The sequence below is a fragment of the Amblyomma americanum genome, chromosome 10 (genome assembly GCF_052857255.1).
Source record: "Amblyomma americanum isolate KBUSLIRL-KWMA chromosome 10, ASM5285725v1, whole genome shotgun sequence".
Taxonomy (NCBI): Eukaryota; Metazoa; Arthropoda; class Arachnida; order Ixodida; family Ixodidae; genus Amblyomma; species Amblyomma americanum.
Genome location: NC_135506.1, coordinates 19,883,059 through 19,901,765, shown reverse-complemented (window position 1 = coordinate 19,901,765; position 18,707 = coordinate 19,883,059). Strand labels below are relative to the sequence as shown.

General features: G+C 46.7%; 1 protein-coding gene across 2 annotated transcripts; it reads left to right on the top strand.

The window, feature by feature from the left end:
* Positions 1 to 2,607: 2,607 nt before the first annotated feature.
* On the top strand, positions 2,608 to 7,985 carry LOC144106641 (uncharacterized). Of its 2 annotated transcripts, XM_077639482.1 has the most exons (3): positions 2,608 to 2,685; positions 2,780 to 3,081; positions 6,105 to 7,985. In XM_077639482.1, exons 2-3 carry the CDS (start codon positions 2,788 to 2,790, stop codon positions 7,242 to 7,244), a joined length of 1,434 nt encoding a protein of 477 aa, XP_077495608.1. In that variant the 5' UTR covers positions 2,608 to 2,685; positions 2,780 to 2,787; the 3' UTR covers positions 7,245 to 7,985. The 2 variants fall into 2 exon arrangements, with proteins under 2 accessions (XP_077495608.1, XP_077495607.1); XM_077639481.1 differs by having other exon boundaries at positions 2,624 to 3,081.
* Positions 7,986 to 18,707: the final 10,722 nt, after the last annotated feature.

Here is an 18,707-nt window from a genome sequence, read left to right as displayed (position 1 = left end):
CGTCAAAGGATAATATCCATGGCTAGAAGCATTGACTTCATCCTTGAAGGAACCAGTTGTCGCTATTTAATATTAGAAACATTATGCCGAACGCGCGCACACCTGCGGTTATGCGAGCCGCCGCGGTGGCTGAGTGGTTATGGCGCTCGTCTACTGGCCCGAAAAGCGCGAGTTCGATCCCGGCCACGGCGGTCGAATTTCAATGGAGGCGAAATTCAAGAGGCCCGTGTACTGTGCGATGTCAGTGCACGTTAAAGAACCCCACGTGGTCGAAATTTCCAGAGCCCTTCACTACGGCGTCTCTCATAGCCTGAGTCGCTTTGGGACGTTAAACCCCCATAAACCAAACGATAAACCAAACCTGCGGGTATGCGCAGAACAGAAGCATATTTACTGCCATCTAAAATATACCGCGGCTTAAAAGAAGCATACCAAGGCGCACGAAAGCTTTCAATGATCCTAAAGTCTTACGATGTTGCAGAATGTCTGATTAAGAATATGAGACAAAATACAGGTAGTTTAATTAATAATAATAATAATTGTTTTTTTGGGGGGAAAGGAAATGGCGCAGTATCTGTCTCATATATCGTTGGACACCTGAACCGCGCCGTAAGGGAAGGGATAAAGGAGGGAGTGAAAGAAGAAAGGATAATAGGTTCCGTAGTGGAGCGCTCCGGAATAATTTCGACCACCTGGGGATCTTTAACGTGCACTGACATCGCACAGCACACGGGCGCCTTAGCGTTTTTCCTCCATAAAAACGCAGCCGCCGCGGTCGGGTAGTTTACGAGACTTGATGCCTGCAGGTAATTTATTTGGGTTTATACTTCCTCCTTTCCTTTCTTTACTTGTCTTTTTCTTTATGCCTTTCCTTTGCCATCTTTCTTTCCATCCTCCTCTCTCTACGGTCCTTAGGCATGCTTTCCATGTGATACATATATGGGGGTAAATTCAAGACGCGTGGCTCAGCAAAAGTGTAAAAGGTCTCGAAATGTTTTTTTTTTCATGAATACTTCAGGCAATTTTAACCTGATCTCGTCACGGAATGTGTAGGCGGTAGTTTGCCTCAATGTCTATGGGTTGTTTGTGTATTTGTCTAAAGCGGCCGTAAAGGAAATTGTTGGCTTCTATTGCCGAAATTGATAGTCAAATATTTTGTAGAATAAATATAATATTGATAAGTTCCAACCAGCGTAGCTTGATAAGTCTGTTGAATGAGGACAGAGAACAATATTCTCATCACGCAATTTGTACACCTCGTTATTCATCGTCCTCAATAAAAGGATGAGCTTACCTTAATAGATAAGCTGACGCACTTTTGTGACTTAGGTTGTGGTGCATGGTCTTATGAGCTCGATGAGCCCGGATCGAATTTATGAGCCCGTTCTGGAAGTGGTGGTCCTACTCGCCGCACGCATTTCTTCAGCTTTCTTCGTGAAAGAAATGCGGCCAGAAGCTTTTTTTTTCTGTTTTACAATTCCCATTTTAGCAGGGGTGGTCCCTCCACCCTCTTCGTCTTGATTCCTCCCCTGTTGTGAATGTCTTCAGTAGGCCGCCAGTAAGAAGCGGGTGTGTTTAAAATTCGACTGAAGCAACGAATACCAAAGCTTACTTAATAGCTTTTGAAGAAGGAGCTGCAGAGCATTGCCAGCTGTTTCACACACACAAATGAGTGTAAATAGTTACGGCAAAGCTTTCAGGTCGAAATCTGAGTGCCAGAAACCACTCCCTTCCCTGCATTATTTCCGCCTACATCCTGCACCCGCAACTCAAGAATCTGTCAGCTCGGTTTAAGTTGCTGTTTGTCTCACAAAATAACACGTAGGTCACAAAATGACACAAGAGGTATTGGCCATAAGAAGGCGGTGACTATTTGCATTGCATATTGCATGCGGGAAACATAGGATAACCTAAAAAATTGGGCAACATCAGTTTCCGCGACAGAGGCGGTTGAGGGTTGCGAGGGGGTCTAACAAGCTTAAATTAATTCAAGGGAGTGAGTATGAAAAATAAGAAAGAAAAGAAATTGGCGGTGGCTTAGCTCTGGTTAAACCTGGAGTGACGCGATAGCTACAGCTGGCCGAGTGGAACTTGGTCACGTGACCAACCACGTGACCAACCACGTGAACAGCCACGGCGCTGCGCCGCTGGCAGCTGCTCCACACCACGTGACCAACCACGTGACAGCGTGGCGACGCCGCCACGCTATCGCTACAAAACACACAGGAACAGCAAAAAGGAAATACCCAGATAAGGGTTAAAAGGCATCAAAAAGGAAATACTCAAATAAGGGCTAAAGGGCAGTACGAACGCTTATGATGGTAAATTGCGAGCGCCAGCATCTTAGCCAGGTGGAAGGAAAAGGTCCGCCCTCGATGTTTTTTTTTTCGTACTTTTCCTAAACTTTCGTGATGCCCACCTTAGGAGAGCGTCCGGCTAGCCCCGCCCCTTTTTGGGAATACGCTCCCTCCCTGCGAGCTGCGCTCCATCCGAAGACCCGAATGCACTTCGATTTTTCTCGTGTCTATCTCTGCCGATTGGCGCGGCACGTGGTGGGTAATCGGAACACGCTACCGTTCTAGGTTTGGCTCTGCTGCCGAAAGGTGGCGAAGCGTGCGTGCAAGGCAGGAGAAATAGCGCTGGGCGTCATATTCTTTTTCCCCCCGCTGCCGGCATCTGCCGTTGGTGCGTACATTCTCGCGGCTGACTGCAATATGTTTGGCCTACGTTAAACAGAAACCGCCCAACAGCAGCACCGCATGAGGTATGTCTTACACAGGAAACGCCATGCCTGACCCGGGAGAAGTTGCAGCGGTGCATCGGCTGCGCGGCCACCTCGGTGGCGTCAACTGGCGGCCGACGCGATTCGCGGAGGGCGTGCCGTTGGCGCACGTCTGTGGCCTCTGCCGCGCGATCCCGAAAGGCACGGTACTCCTTCCGTGCGCACACTTCCTGTGCGAGACCTGCCTGGGAGCCAGTCGCCAAGATGACGTCGCCGTGTGTCCCTTGGACCTCGAACCTTACGAAGAGGAAGAGTGCCAGAGGATTCACTTGCCTGCCCGGAAAGCGAGCAGGCTCAGGGTGAGTGGAAACGCTCCGGGGTGCACGCCAGGTTGCGTTACTGGCATGCGTTCAAGTAGCTCGTCGGGCGCTATATCTCGGCATTGCACCGACTCTGCTAATGTACTGTAAAGACAACTGATTTTGTCACACGCTAGAAAAAAACTGCATTAAAAGCATATTCATTGTTTTGAATGTGTTGCCAGCGCTCAGTAAGGAAATCAAAGTCAAATCAAATGTTTATTTTATGCTCACCACAAATATGGAGCGAGGAGACAAAAAAAACCTCCTCTTTTTGTCAGCTTGATGATTTCCCATACCCCGTTAAGTACAAGGACATTAGCGGCATATACAATGAAAGCACTGCTACCAAAAACAATTTTTGAATTGTACAACTAAATTATAGAAAATACAAAAACTTGTGACTCACATAACTACTACTTACATTATTTTACAAAGGCACACACAGGAAAAAAAACACAAAACAACATATAGCCATTACAATATTTGAATCAGCCGTTTTTCTCGTAAATACAAGATATTTTTACGAAAAGATATTTTGTACTGAGCTCTATGTTTGGTGGCAGTGCCCATATTTAAGAGCAATCCATCTGAGTGAACGTGATGGAATCTTGTTGTTTGTAACGAATACTTCCTTCGGCATAATATCGGAAGTCAAGCAAATGCCAGTGCAAATAGTGTAGGGGCAAAACAAGCCAAATGTCCTTCACTCCTAAATTCTTAGTTTTGCCTTGAAAGTGGCTCACTAAGCAACCTGGCACATAATTCCTACTGCTAGTGGCTGACTTCCGTAATTAGCCAAGGTTGGTGTGGCATAATGCCACGCAGTGTGGTTCATTTGGAGCTTGGCTTCCGTTTTCCAGGACTGAAATCGCGCTTTCGTCATCACACGAAAGAAATTCGTATGAAGCGGACGTTTTGTTTGTCGAAAATCCTGGATATCATCAATGGTTCAAGCCTGAGCTTTTAGTACTCTTGAACCGCTCCGTGTGTCAGTAGAACTGCATTACCTGGCGCGAGATATAATTGGTTTTTGGGGTAAGGAATGGCGCAGTATCTGTCTCATATATCGTTGGACACCTGAACCGCGCCGTAAGGGAAAAAGGAGGGAGTGAAAGAAGAAAGGAAGAAAGAGGTGCCGTAGTGGCGGGCTCCGGGATAATTTCGACCACCTGGGGATCTTAAACGTGCACTGACATCGCACAGCACACGGGCGCCTTAGCGTTTTTCCTCCATAAAAACGCAGCCGCCGCGGTTCGGGTTTGAACCCGGGAGCTCCGGATCAGCAGCCAAGCGCCCTAACCACTGAGCCACCGCGGCGGGTCTGGCGCGAGACAACTGGAGTATTTGTTGCGACGCATTGAATAAATATTGATGCTTTTTGGAACGAAATCGTGTAGCCAAAGAAAAGAGAAGGCACAATTAATTGTATATTTTAAATCGACACTACAGGGAAATAAGAAACGAAGCAAGACAGATTATTCGTCGTGATCACTACTGGCGTTTTTGTTCGCGGAAATGTGGCTCCGCTTCCAAGAAAATAGAAAATGAATTTCCTGAAATCCTTACGCATTCAAGCCGCCTGCGAAAAATGAGGGCAGTTACTTCATTTTTATGGCGCATTTGCAGTGGAACTCGCCGATCAATCAGAGGTGGCACTTCCAAAAATCGCAAACATGACCTGAAGCCGATTGTCACTATATCAGTAATCACGGCGCGCTCGTTGCAACGCACGTAACGTATGCGATAGAAATATGCATTGTGGATGCGAAAGAAACTAAGTTAAGTTATCGAGGCTAGCTTCAAAGTGCAGAAGAAAGTGCGTGTCACGCTCACGCACATATACATAGGTGACGACGAAGCGAGCTTGTGTTCTTCGGTGTGTTGTGTGCTGTCGTGAAGTGTACGCATCAAGCTTCGAGGGACCCTCCAAAGAGTACGAACAGCGCTCGTACCATGACACATTTCGTTCAACACTACATCTGAATGAAAACTGCATGCGCAGTGCTCATTAAACGATGCGCTGTACTCTCAATAATTGCAGGTTTGTTGATAACTGTGCAGCAAGTACATTCGCAGAACACCCTTGCGATGTACTTTGCTGAGGTGCTTGCGATTTCAAAGTTCTTGAAAGGCTCTCTGTAGGTTGCAAGCAGAGAAGAATAACGGTATGTTCGGGAATGCACTCATTACCTTGACAAACGCACATCAGCCGGTTGCACAGTTACGGAAGCGCTTATACCGTTAATGTCAATTTAGCTGCGTGTGTCGCCCATCGAATTAAAGGCGCTAGAACCTTGCCTTCTGTGCCGGTGCCTCATGTGCAGCATGTGTGATGGCCCGTGCTGGGAATGTTTTTCTTAAATGAGCCAAGTGAGCACTAGGTGAAGTTGTACGCATGTGGTACTTCTCAGATATTTTTCAGCACAGGCTAAAGCAAAGAATATCAAAGCATGAGAAATAACAGACACTTTGAAGTTTCATAACACCCGGAGCCTGTACAAGACAACCGATTCCACGGCTTAAATAAGAACCAAACCGTTATACCGGCCGCCTAGCTACGCCAACAGAGCGTGGATGCCGTTGAGAGCTAGCGGTTCCGATCTTTCTGCCTACAACGGCCACGCATAGCCTGCACTGTGTTTTAATTATGAGGCTCTTCGCATTCTTCTCTACACTCGTCCTCTGCTTTGCTCTTATTTCGACGGTAATTGCCCCTTGACGGCGAAATAACGTTCCTCGAGGGAGCTCATAAATACTTCACATAGAGGGGTTGCAAGGCAAGTGGTGAGGCCACGGGTACTTTTCTTTAGGCAATTTTATGACTTATAGAAACTATGTGTTAAAAGTTGCTTATTTGTTATCGCGTGAAGTTACCGTATCAGTCTAGCCTGCCTGTTTTTCACGCTTCACCCCCGAAGGCATGAAGAAGAGTTGTGCATTTTGCTAAAGCTTATAAATATTCCTTGGACCTCTGGCTGCGTTGTGTACACGGGTCCCTTCTTTTTGTTCTCCTCATTCAGGCTCACTGCTGGAACGAAGCGCATGGCTGCCAGTTCGTGGGCACCATGGAAGCTGTCCTGCGGCATTTCGAGGAGGACTGCGTCTTCCACGCTGTCGAATGTCCGCGCTGCGGCGAGGCGTTTCTCCACAAGGACCTTCCGACACATTACATGGCGGGCTGTACCGCCAACACGCCTTCGCCCAGCACAGAACTGCCGTCCGGGCAAGATAGTGTGCTCACGATACGCGACGTGAACACAGCGCTAGCAGATCTCAAGGAGCTCTTGAGTGACCCACACCACGAACAGCTGCTTGCCGTTCAGAGTCAAATTAACGAACTGGTGGAGCATTCAAGAAACCAGACAACTCAGTTGAAGGACACGGTAGCTCATGGTCTTGTGGAGTGCGAAAGACGCCTAAAAGACCAGGTAGCGCAAATTTCGGACAGTCTTTCTTCTACGGTTAGACAAGAGCTCCTTGCAGTTACTTTTCCGCAGCAAGCTGCGACAGCGCAAATCCAAGACAATCTGCCTGAAGCAGCAGCAGGCAGCGAGACTATTCCATGGAGCACTGAAAAGAAGCTGATCCTTCGAAAGTTAGAGGTCTTGGCGAGTGCTTCGTTCCGCGCTGCGGAGCAGCTACGACACAGTGTCCAGCCGCATCCGCCCCGCCCCGTTCTTTGCTGTGAGCGCATTCTGCACCTTTGGAACATGGATATGGAACGCATTTTTTCGAAACTGCCTATGCAGTTTCTTCCGGGACCAACGTACCGCTTGACCCTGAGGGATGCTGATGCATTATTCGAAACGATAGAGAAAACAGATGGAGTCATTATCGGAGAAGTGACTAACTGGTACCGTAGGGACACGTTTATTACCGTCGTGTTTTTTGTAACTGAAGGCAGTGGCTTGCCCAATCGGCCGCGTTTAAAAGCGGAGGTCAGGTGCCACGGTCTTCTGCAAACGTCTCGCTTGTTGCGCCCCGTAGAAATGGTTCTATTGAATGAGTGTTCTTCCAAAAATAGCCCTATGTGGAACGATCCTGTTCATGATTCGGATGAACAGTGCGTTCAGCGCAGGTTTTGGCTAGAGCTGGGCCTTCTAAAGGAGATCGGGTTTCTTCAAAACGGCGCGGCGAAATTCAGCCTTTTGCTTGGGTAATAAACTGGGTGAGTTGTGCATAATTTTTTGTCGCGTGGAAAACAGCGATACGCGCTTATTTCCTCGTTCGTCTCATTCCTTGTGCCGCGTTTCGCTCTGTTTTTTGATGTTGAACACCTATTGCGACCTCAAGTGTAGATTATGTATTGTTGAAAAGGGAACAGCGCATACACAGGACAAAGAGAGGAACTTAGAACACAGCGCTGACTTACAACTGATGTTTATTCGAAAGGTGCACACATATATGGAGTCTCGCAGCAAGCTGTCAGCTGAGTAAACGTCAGGGGCGGTGTAGAGGGCCGGATAAAAGCGATAAAATCATAAAAGCCATAAAAGTTCTTACAAATAAACGATGCCTGTGGGAAGGGTGACATGAGAGAAAGCAAACAAGATGCAGGTGAAGGATGGATGATGGGCCTGCGGACAGGTAAAAAACGGGAACGTGGCTAACACTTTGTATAAAATAGCTAAGAATTTAAAAAGCGAGATAAAATCACTTGTCTAGATAGGCACTCTCCTCTCAGCGCCTGTGTTCAGCGCCTGTGTTGTACGTTCCCCTCTTCGTCCTGTGTTTGCGATGTTCCCTTTTCAGCAATGTTATACCAACTAGCCCGCGACAACACCCTCGTAGATTGTCTTGTTATTAAATAGTGCCATATCCTCCGACCACTCGGTTTTCCACGGGCGCGACGCTCTTAAGATTAATGCTTTGAGTGATTTGTTTTTTTCGTATCGCTGCGCAGCAGACGAGGAGTGGAAGCAGATAAGGTCGTAATTTTTCGCTTGTATTTGACAACTGGAACTCGAACTCATACTCACACTACCTTCTCACGTTCTTTGCAAAGGCGACTTGTTGGTACGAGTTAGCATGAGTTGAGTTGGTATGCGGTGGATTAAGATAACCGTTGATGTTTTTTTCCCTGGAACTGCCTGTCCGCCAGTCGGCGCGAATACAACGTTTAAGCTTGGTGTTTACAAATATTTCGACCGTTGAGAAGAGAAGAATGGTTAGCGAGGAATTTTAGCGCGCCTACCCGGAAAAAGAAGTAGCTAGAATTTGAAGCAGGTGTGGAATAGTAGGGCTCTTCCTGTTTGGAAGAAATGCCTTCCTTTCCACGGCCAGTGATTGGATAAGTTGGGAATGAATTCCGATAATTCGTATTTTTTCCTGTTTCGGAGGGCAGGGTCATTGCGATTAAAATGAGATGTTTTGGCGAGATCCGGGACTGATGTTTACAGGTTTCTTTGTGTGTCTGTCAACTGAATAAATTTCTTCCTCCTTATTTCCTCGTTGATTAACTTCTCCTTGCTTGTTTCTTTGTTCTAAACAACACTTAAGTAAGCGAGGAAAGTTCTCGAGTGACGTGTTTTAGCAGCAATGAACCTTCAAGGCGTCTTGGCATCGTATCATTGATCTAATTATTTTCTATACACCATCCAGATGCAAGCTCGACCACCCATGCCATCGAAGTGCGTGATCCGAGTTTCAAACAGCCCATGATCCTTAGCGAGTCTGTGATGCCGTTTGAACACACGAGCTCATGACGCAATTAAAAAAATATAAAGTATCGAATTTTTCTTCATCCGGATACAGAACATGCCAGTTTGGAAGAAACCTAATAAGGACGACTGGAGAGCTTCAATGATTGCTGGCGGGGCTGGCGTTCTCGTTAAGGTATTGCGATCCGTGGGAAGCTACTACATTATTACCACATTTGGCGACCTCGCGCTGGTTATTCTTCTCGTGCGATGGTGACAACGGCGCGGACAATGAACGAGCAGAGCGGAATGAAATTACAACCCTTCATGGGTGGACTTGCGCCCACAAATAACTGAATTTCCAGTGAAACAGCGCAAAGGCACAAGGCCAGAGGACAAGAAAGGACGATACACAGCGCTGACTAACAACAGAATGTTTATTCAGTGAGCCATGCTTATAAAGGCGCCAGGGACACTGAAAAAACAGAAAAAAAAACACACAGAACCGTGACAGATATCCCTCCAACCAGGCACGTATTTGATAACACAAGGCTGACACGTGTGCAAAAATTCATGTTCTTTCTGCAAGATAGCGACAGAAGGGATGCTTACGCACCTCTGACCCAGCTTCAAGATCTCAGACGCTTCGATAACTTCCCTAGTCAGCTGATCTTTGTGTCTATCAAAAATTCTGCTTTTGTCATACAGAGGCTGGCACAAACAATCATGACAGTGAACACCAATGTGGCGGGCAGCGTTCTTGACATCATTTTTGTGCTCCCTCAGCCTATCGTTCAAACAACGACCCGTTTGTCCAACATATGAACCTCCACAACTCAAAGGGATCGAATAAACCCGATTCTCTACGCACTTCACAAATTTTACCTCATGCTTTTTTGTGCAGATGGGTTCACCTTCATTTGACTTTTTGGGGCCATTTACACGCGCGCACAGACTTCTCAATTTCACAGGAGCTGAAAACACAACATCTACTCCGGCTCTCTTACCTATTCTTTTCAAATTATGCGATACAACATGAATGTAGGGTATCACAGACACATTCTTTCTTCTGGTACTATGGTCGACAGCGGCGGAAAGTTTTAACTTTTTCAGCATCCCCTCCGCTACAGCTGCTAAGACGTTGAGGGGGTATCCTGCAGTAACGAGCCTCTGAACCTGATAATAAAAACTATTGTCCTGTGGGTGCAAGATTTTTTCATGGCGTTACTGAAGCAAGACGCTATAATGCCCATTTTTACGAGCATCGAATGAGAGGAACTGTACGGAAGCAACGGCTTTTTGCTCCTAGGTTCAAAAGACCAGCACATATGTGCAACAGTGAAGTACAGGGTCAAGTCAAGAAATTTTATGCAGTCATCAACAGGTACTTCTTGTGTCACTTCAAGAGGCGTGAGGACTTCAGAAAAAAACTGAAAGAATGGCATTAACTTCTTGATAAAAATTCACCGCATCGGATTTTATCAGAATAAGGTAGTCATCTACAAAACGGAAAACTTTTTCAGCATTTGAGCTAAGAGACGATTTTCAAGGGTCCTGCCTAGCATGGCTAAGTAAAAATCGCTGAGCAATGGAGCAATGCACGCTCCTATGCATATTCCTTTCTTTTGAATAAAAACACGCCCATCAAATTCAGCGTAAGTGGACTCAAGGTATGTTTGTAAGAGGGCCAAGAAGTTTTGTACGGAGATGCCGGAGGCATTCTGAAAAGCAACAGCTCCGTACCTGTCAATTACTTCATTCATGCACTCTAGCAGTTCTTCATGTGGGATAGAATAATACAAGTCTTTGACGTCAATTGAGAAGGCACGCAACCGTTTGTCCTGGTTATTCTTCAAAAAGTCAATTACATCGTCCGATGTTTCACCTGAAAAGGGTCGTCAATAGTTAAGAGAGTTAAGTTCTTTTGTAAAAACTTCCCCAAACACTTTTGCCACGCGCCATTCTCCGAAATAATTACACGTAAAGGCATACCTAATTTATGAGTTTTTGCTGTAAAAAACATGCTCAGGCTCATTTTTTTGCACTTATCTATCGAGGAGCACAAGGCTTCTAAATTGAGCTTCTTGCACAATTTGTTTTGCCTTCGTTTTGGCTTTTACAAGGCAGGCAGTACCGCGCTCATTAAAAACCGAGTGAACCGCATCCCCCGCTTTTTGATTAAAACAATCCTTGGGGAATACCGCAAAACCCCCTTCCTTATCCGCGGTTAACAAAACCAAACAATGATTCCGAAGGTAACTGACAGTCTTGGTAATCGGGAGGTTTTTTGGTCGAGGCCTTGGCCGCAACACCACGTCCACACCCACGCCGCCCAAAAGGCATCTACTAGCCTCCGGTTCCTTTGCTTGTCGGGAAACCCGTCTTACCAGTGCCAGTTGCTCGGAAGGCTTCATCTTTGGCTCGACCGCGAACTTTTGGCCAAGACGTAGGACGCGCTGCACGTCCCCCTGAAGAGGAACACCTTCTGGGTTATGGACTTCGTTGAGCGTCACTGTCGGTTTCTTGGGAAGGCACCCTAGCAGTAGAGAAAGCTGCTGTTGCCACAAGAACCGCTCATTGGCGGAGGTGGTATCAAGCACGCTGGGCGGGCGTCGAACCGAATATCCGCCTCTCTAGGGCACGCTCAGTTTAACGCTGAGAAGGGCCCTTCGATATAAGGCTCCAAAAGCAACTACAACAATCCGGAACAATGCAGAAGTTGTTACATGTGGCCGCGATCATATGAGATAAACACTGTTGCGGCTCGGGCTCCGGGCTTATTTTGAGCTTGCCGGCGGCTTTGAGCACGAACAAACAGTACAAAAGGTTCGCGACATTATTCCCCTATCAAGGAAGCGTCGGCCCAATCCTTGAGCGAAAAGGAAGGTCTCCAAAGACGAACACGGACAATGCAATATAAACACGGACGGTAAACACAAAGTACTGTTTAGCGCGCATAATATGGTTTTAGGCGCACAGTGTGCACAGCTTGCGGCGTGCGGCGCCGCAGGACTGCTGTGGCTCCGTCACGAACGACTTCGTAGCCAATTTCTTCGATTCGATGTAAGGGCCAAAGTAGCGGTAAAAAGCTTTCAACACCCATGCCTGATCACCTAGCTTGCATTCCGCGTGGCGGAGGCGTTTATTTTAGCGTCGCGCGCTGATGCGCTGATTGACCGTAGTCCTTAGCCGGGTGAGCGGTCAGGATTCCAATGCGCTCTGAAGGTTGTCGTCGATTTCGAGGGTCTTCGTCAGTGACATTTGGTAGCAAGGCTTCGAGTATTTTGGTAGTCTCCGATACGTGGACGAGCCCAAAAAGCGTCACCAATTAGGTGCACTCAGGATATAAGTGTTGAAGATGACATTTATCTCAAAATGCGCCTCAAAAGACGTCAACAATTATGTGCACTCAGGATATAAGTGTTGAAGATGACATTTATCTCAAATTGCATATTGTTGTTTTGAGATAATGAGCTAAATCGAGAAACAGGGATTAAGTCAGATTAGGCTCGAATGTTTAAAAGAACGTTCTGTTGGGGCTAGTTGGTAACTGTTCATTTTTGGTTACAGGCGCGATCGATCCACATACAGCAACAGGTCTGCCCCCCCCCCCCCCCCCCCCGCGGTGGCTCAGTGGTAGTGGGGCTCTGCTTCTGTATCTAAACATGCGGGTTCGATCAATGCCACGCCGGTCGAAGTTCGATGGAGGCGAAATTCTAGAGGCCTGTGTACTGTGCGATGTCAGTCCACGTTAAAGAACGCCAGGTGGTCGAAATTTTCGGAGCCCTCCACTACGGCGTCCCTCATAGCCTGAGTCGCTTTGGTACGTTAAACCACCATTAACCATTAACCACAGCTTTGTCCCGTCAATCCGGTCTACCTTCCTTGTGTCTGTATGTGTTTCGTGCCTATAACCAATGATAGGCTGTAATGGCAAGCGAATCCGTCTTTCTTTTGAAAAAAAAACTAAAAAAAATGACAGGGTTGTTGCAACTGTATAACACGAGATTCAATGACAGCTGTTATGGTATATATATATATATATATATATATATATATATATATATATATATATATATATATATATATATATATATATATATATATATATATATATATATATATATATATATATATATATATATATATATATATATATATATATTCAAGTAAGAATATAAGGCTGATTTTATATATGTGTAATTCTAGAGCGTTTTCCCCACATGCTCGCTTTTCGTCTAGCTGACTTCTCCCCTTCACCGCTCTAGGCGCGCGGCGCAATTGATGATCTCCTCGGACGACGTACTTCGTAGCAGCTGCCGAATATAGACAGCAAATAGGCCGAACTGCATTCCTGCGTTCTCGGCATACTGTCGCTCCTCCTCGCACGTTTACCATTCTCCGGATGGTTCCCATGGTAACAACCCTTTGGATAATCCTCTAGTTAAACTTTCCTATGCTCTCACCATACCCTCTTCCTTCCGCGGCAACCATTCTCCGGTTGGAAATTTATCCGCCCTCGCCACATCTGCCCTCTTCCACGTAACCACTTGTGGACAGTTCCCATCGTAATCACTCTCCGGTTACCTCTTCGCATGCTTCCAGTATACCCTCCTCCTTCCAAGGTAACCGCCCTCCGGATGATTCCCGCTCCAACCACAAAACGGTCGGGCCTTCTTACGCTCTCGCCATGCCCACCTCCTCCCACGGTAACCGCCTCCGGAACGTTACCGCGGGGACCACCGTCTGGAGATGCCTTCCGGCGCTCATGCCATACCCTTCTAATACTACAGTAACCCTCCACCTCCTTCCAGGGTAACTCTTCGCCGGCTGGTTCCCGTAGGAACCACCCCACCAGTTGCGCTTTTTTACGCCTCGCTTTACCCTTTTCCTTTCGCGGTAAACATAATACGGGTAATCGATTCCTCCGCTGTCGCGATACCCTTCTTTTTCCACTGTAACCTTCCACTAATTTCGGATCCCTTCACTAACGACCTACATTGCCCTTTCCAAGTTAACCACCCTATGAGTGGTTCTTATGGTAGCGCACCCACTGGTCAAGAGGACTACGACCATACTACTACTACTACTACAACAACTACTACTACTACTAGTACTACTACGGCCATGACGACGCGAAACCCAGGAACGGGTGCCTAATAGCTGTCGCTCTAAAACGAAGGGGCCCTGTAACGCCGAGAAAACCTGCGCGGGAACCGTACACCAAATAAAAATTCAGCTATATTCTGCTGACGTATACGGATGAAAATGAGCAATATACTACCGTGAGAGCCGCCGTTGTCAGCTCGAGGCTCATTCCTGGGACTGTCTACAGCATGGTTTTAATTGTTGCATCGCAAGTGTCCACTATCTCATCGACTGCGAGAGTCATGAAGAATTAAGTGCAGTATAAGAACCCTGCAGATGATTGCGAAGGGGTTAATAAACTCATTGCTGAGGAAGATACGATTCGCCTCTCCGACAATGAACTGAGCATTGAACAATATTGAACTGCTACAATAACTGAAGCGCTTTGTTGAGCTAGTTGATACCGGCTTCCAATATCTATTACTATAGCACAATACAACTTGAAAAGAAACAGCAGTTGTTAATCCTGGGCCATGGTCCGCGGCGTCCTTTATTAGTCTGCTGGCCAACCACAATAGCAAAAAAATCGTCGTTTTATTGTTTTACTATATTATACAAGCAGGTGATTACCTTCTTTTTTAGGTAACAAGAAAAATTTTAACTATGTGCTGCAAAAATTCCAAAGAAATTCGTACAGAAATTTTGTGTGGCGATCCTGAATAAGGGCGAAGCTTCAGTGCTGCGTCCCGCGGCGAAGCTTCACTGCTTTGTACCCGCCGCGGTGGCTGTGTGGTTAGCGCACTCGGCTACTGATCCGGGGTGCCCGGGTTCGAACCTGACCGCGGCGGCCGCGTTTCGATGGAGGCAAAACGCAAAGGCACCCGTGTGCGGTGCGATGTCAGTGCACGCTAGAGGTCCCCAGGTGGTCGAAATTGATGAGGATGATGACGTCCTCAGGCCACAATTCCGGAGCCCTCCACTACGGCACCTCTTTTTTTCTTTCTTCTTTCACTACCTCCTTTATCCGTTCCCTTACGGCGCGGTTAGGGTGTCCACCGAGATATGTGAGACAGTTACTGAGCCATTTCATTTCCTCAAAAACCAAATTTAATTTTTTACTGCACTCGCCGCGGTGGCTCAGTGGTTAGTGCGCTCGACTACTGATCCGGAGTACGCGGGTTCGAACGCGACCGCGGCGGCTGCGTTTTTATGGAGGCAAAACGCTAAGGCGCTTGTGTGCTGCGCGATGTCAGTGCACGTTAAAGATGCACAGGGAATCGAAATTATTCCGGAGCCCTCCACTACGGCACCTCTCCCTTTCTTCTTTCACTCCCTCCTTTATCCCTTCTCTTACGGCGCGGTTCAGGTGTCCGCAGATGTATGAGACAGATACTGCGTCATTTCCTTTCCACAAAAACCAATTATTATCATTAATTTTTTAGTGCAGCGCGAGACATGTCGATTAATACATTTAATTTATTTAGATAATTTTGCTGGCGCTTCTAGGCCCTTGCAGGAAGGGCAATAAATGCAGTATAATTACTAAAAGGAGTTAAAGAAAATCTATACCACTAATCCGATAAGTTTGTTGACGATAATGTTTTATATTTTCAATGTAGTCGATGCCATGTAGTCTTGCTAGTGGCAATGCATTCTAGTCAGTTACTCTGCGAGGGAAAAGGGAATATTCAAGTATGTTAGTTCTGGTGGTGAACGGGTTTAGTGAATCGCAGTGGCGATGGCTCGCTGACGCTGTCGCGGAAAATGGCGTAAAATAATGATCTCGGCACATTTACAGCATGTTCTATTTGAGAAAAAAATTAATCTGAGTATTGTTCTTCTTACTTGCATCGCTTGAATTGTGTGTTTCTGCTGCATTTTAAGAGTTAGTGAGTCTGTTGACCGGTATTTGGAAAACATGAATCTAATTGCCATGCGCGGAATCATTTCAAACGCTCAAACGTTAGTTTTAGTGTACGTGTCCCAGACGATGCACGCGTATTTTAGCATGGGTATGATGAACGATGAATGAGGTGAAAATTTCAAGTCCGCAAGACTTCAGTTTTTCACTTTGTGCTTGATGACACAAAGGTGACGGAAACATAATGCGCATGCCTTACTTATATGCTGATTCCGGCTTTGATTGTTGGCTAGCATCACGCCAGATTATTTGTCTTCCGTTACGTCAGAAAACGGAAATGACGGAATAGCGTAAAAAAAGAAGAGACCGTTCTCTTCACTGGTAAATTTAGATTTATGGTTTAGGTTTAATTGTTTAAATTTCCAAAGCAACTCTGGCTATGAGGGACGCCATAATGGAGATATCTGGAAATTACGTCTAATGTTCTTTAACGTGGAGTGACGACACAATACGCGGACCTTTTGCGTTTGTCTCCATTGAAATGTGACCGCCAAGACTGGGGCCGAACCCGAGTCCTGCGGGTCAGGAGCCAATCACTATAACCACTGAGCAAACGGGGAGACGTAACTCTAAAATATCATACATACAGTTTCATGTCCCATTGATTACACCAATCAAGAATTATATTTTCGCTAGAATTTAGTCAACAGCGCCTGTTTGTGCTAGTCCTTCGTCTTGTGTCGCGTTCGTGTTGCGCTGAGAGCGAACCTGAAAATCTTTCCTGGCATTCGGGGAATTCGCCCCAGCTCCGCTAGGGGGCAAAGCATGTATGCCAAGCATGAATCCGTGCACCTATTCTCGCACGCGGTACTGTATTTACCAAGTCTGCTGCGATAACGAAAGTCGTGTTTGAAAAGGAACCGCCCCCTAAACATCAGTGCTCTTGGAGGTGCCGTCATGTCGAGGCCAGGTGGGGCGGTACTGCACCGGTTCTGCGGCCACTTCAAGGGCATCAACTGGCGGCCGATTCGGTTCGCCGAAGAAGTGCCGCAGTCGCACATCTGTCGCCTCTGCGGCGTAATCCCGACAAGCACGGTGCTACTTCCATGTTCACACATTCTGTGCGACGTCTGCGTCGCAGCCAAGAGTTTCGATGGCCTTCCCGCGTGCCCGCTGGACCTGGAGCCATTCGACGAAGGAGTGTGTCACAGAATTCCTACGCCGACCAGGACAATCTGCAGTTTGGAGGTGAGGTCAGTGTTTGGTAGCACAGTTCATTTTCCTAACGACCTTGAGTGACGCAGTTTGTAGTCAAAGGTATAGTTCTGTTACACGCTAATTTATGTAAATGATGAGTGAGAAAACTGTTCCCAACATGTTTAAGAGAAAGGCGGGGAAATAACGTGTCTGCTAATGGAACACGGCACTCCTCGTAGTACAGAACGTCTAAAAGCAGTGACATTAAATTTCGCATTATATTTCAGCCGTTGCGTTAAAAAGTTTCTTATATGAGCGACAGTATCGGATAAAAATATTCATTATAGCGCGAACTTTTTTGGCCTATGTGCGCGTTTTTTGTGGAGTAGTGTCGATAGCCACCAGTAGAACATGGTTCGGCTATTGTGATGGTATGTCTAATGCTGAACTGTTATTCTAGCTTGCTGAGCTGCCAGAGATGGCTTAGGATCTTTCAGCGATGCGCTCCCGATTTCGATCTAAAGCGAGCGATGATTTCTTACTACTTGAAAAACTGTCCTCGTACAATATCAGTTTAGTTAATACGCGGATTAAAGATTGTAATTGTATGAGACGCCAAACGGCAGTGTTAAACGGATCTGATCCATCAGACGCATCGTCTGATGTACCGCAGGGTTCATTACTGGAACCACTGCTGTTTCAAAGGCATGAATTGCCACAAGAGGTGCTGTAAACTCGCGGTCAATTCACTCCTTTACGCGTAGCAGTGCGCTGGAAGGGATGATTGCGGGTGGCTGGGGTCATTGCTTTACCGTCGTTGCTTCAGTGCCGAGGCTATATCATGCTATAGCGTGGAGAGCTCTTCCCTCGACAAGAACCTGACGTCCCCAGGAGAGTTCTCTGGGTAAAGAGCCTGTTTCTCGGCAAGTCGGAAATAAGTTTCTGCGGAGACAGCGGTTACAGCGGCCGTCGCTCTTTTTAAGGCGAAAGCCTTTAATGGCTCATGCTTCGTCCGTCCGTCCGGCCGTTACGCTCTTGCGCCCATGGCCTCCGAGATCACCCACGCGTGCGGGTGGTTTTGGAGGCTATGCTGCGTCATTGGTAGTTCACTGCGCATGCGCCGCGCCCGTGGCAGACGCCTCGCAGCTGTCGACCGAATCAGCTGCCGCGCAACCTCCCTCCTAGCGCTCGCTTCAATGGAGTCTCAGAATGTGGGCAAACGCAAGTGTTCAATTAACATCTTAACCACACATCAGTGACGCAAGCAGCAACACCGCGTAAAGGTTTTCACCTCACCGCACTTTAGGTCAACAAAGTGGCCCCTGAATTTTTTTAGCCAGTGCCGTAGTCGCTCGCCTTAATAATTTTTGATATAATTTTCGAGAAACAGTAAAGCACTGGACTCCAATTATTGCACTAATTAATTCTCAGTCAATCAACTGATTTTTATCACATGTTGCTTCCTGATTATGTGTTCTGCGTCGTGTTTGATTTTCTGCGCGTATTGTAAGCACTTGTATTTTATTTTTGCAACTTGAATTAAATTCCTTGTAGTATATGCCTAATCATGTAAATAATAATTTCCTGCTATATACATGAATATTAGTGTGCATTGTGCGTTTTTATCATGCTCTCTCCCGCTCCTGCATTAGCCCCAAAAATAGGTTACATTGTGTGCATGCGCAAAATATTCGAGCCGCAGGGGTGTTTCTGTGGTTATGGTGCTTGGCTGTTGTCCCGAAGGACGCTAGGTTTGTCGGAGGAAAAATGCTAGAGGCACATGTAATGTGCAATATTAGTCCACGTTTGAGAATCCCAGGTGGTCGACATCATCCGGA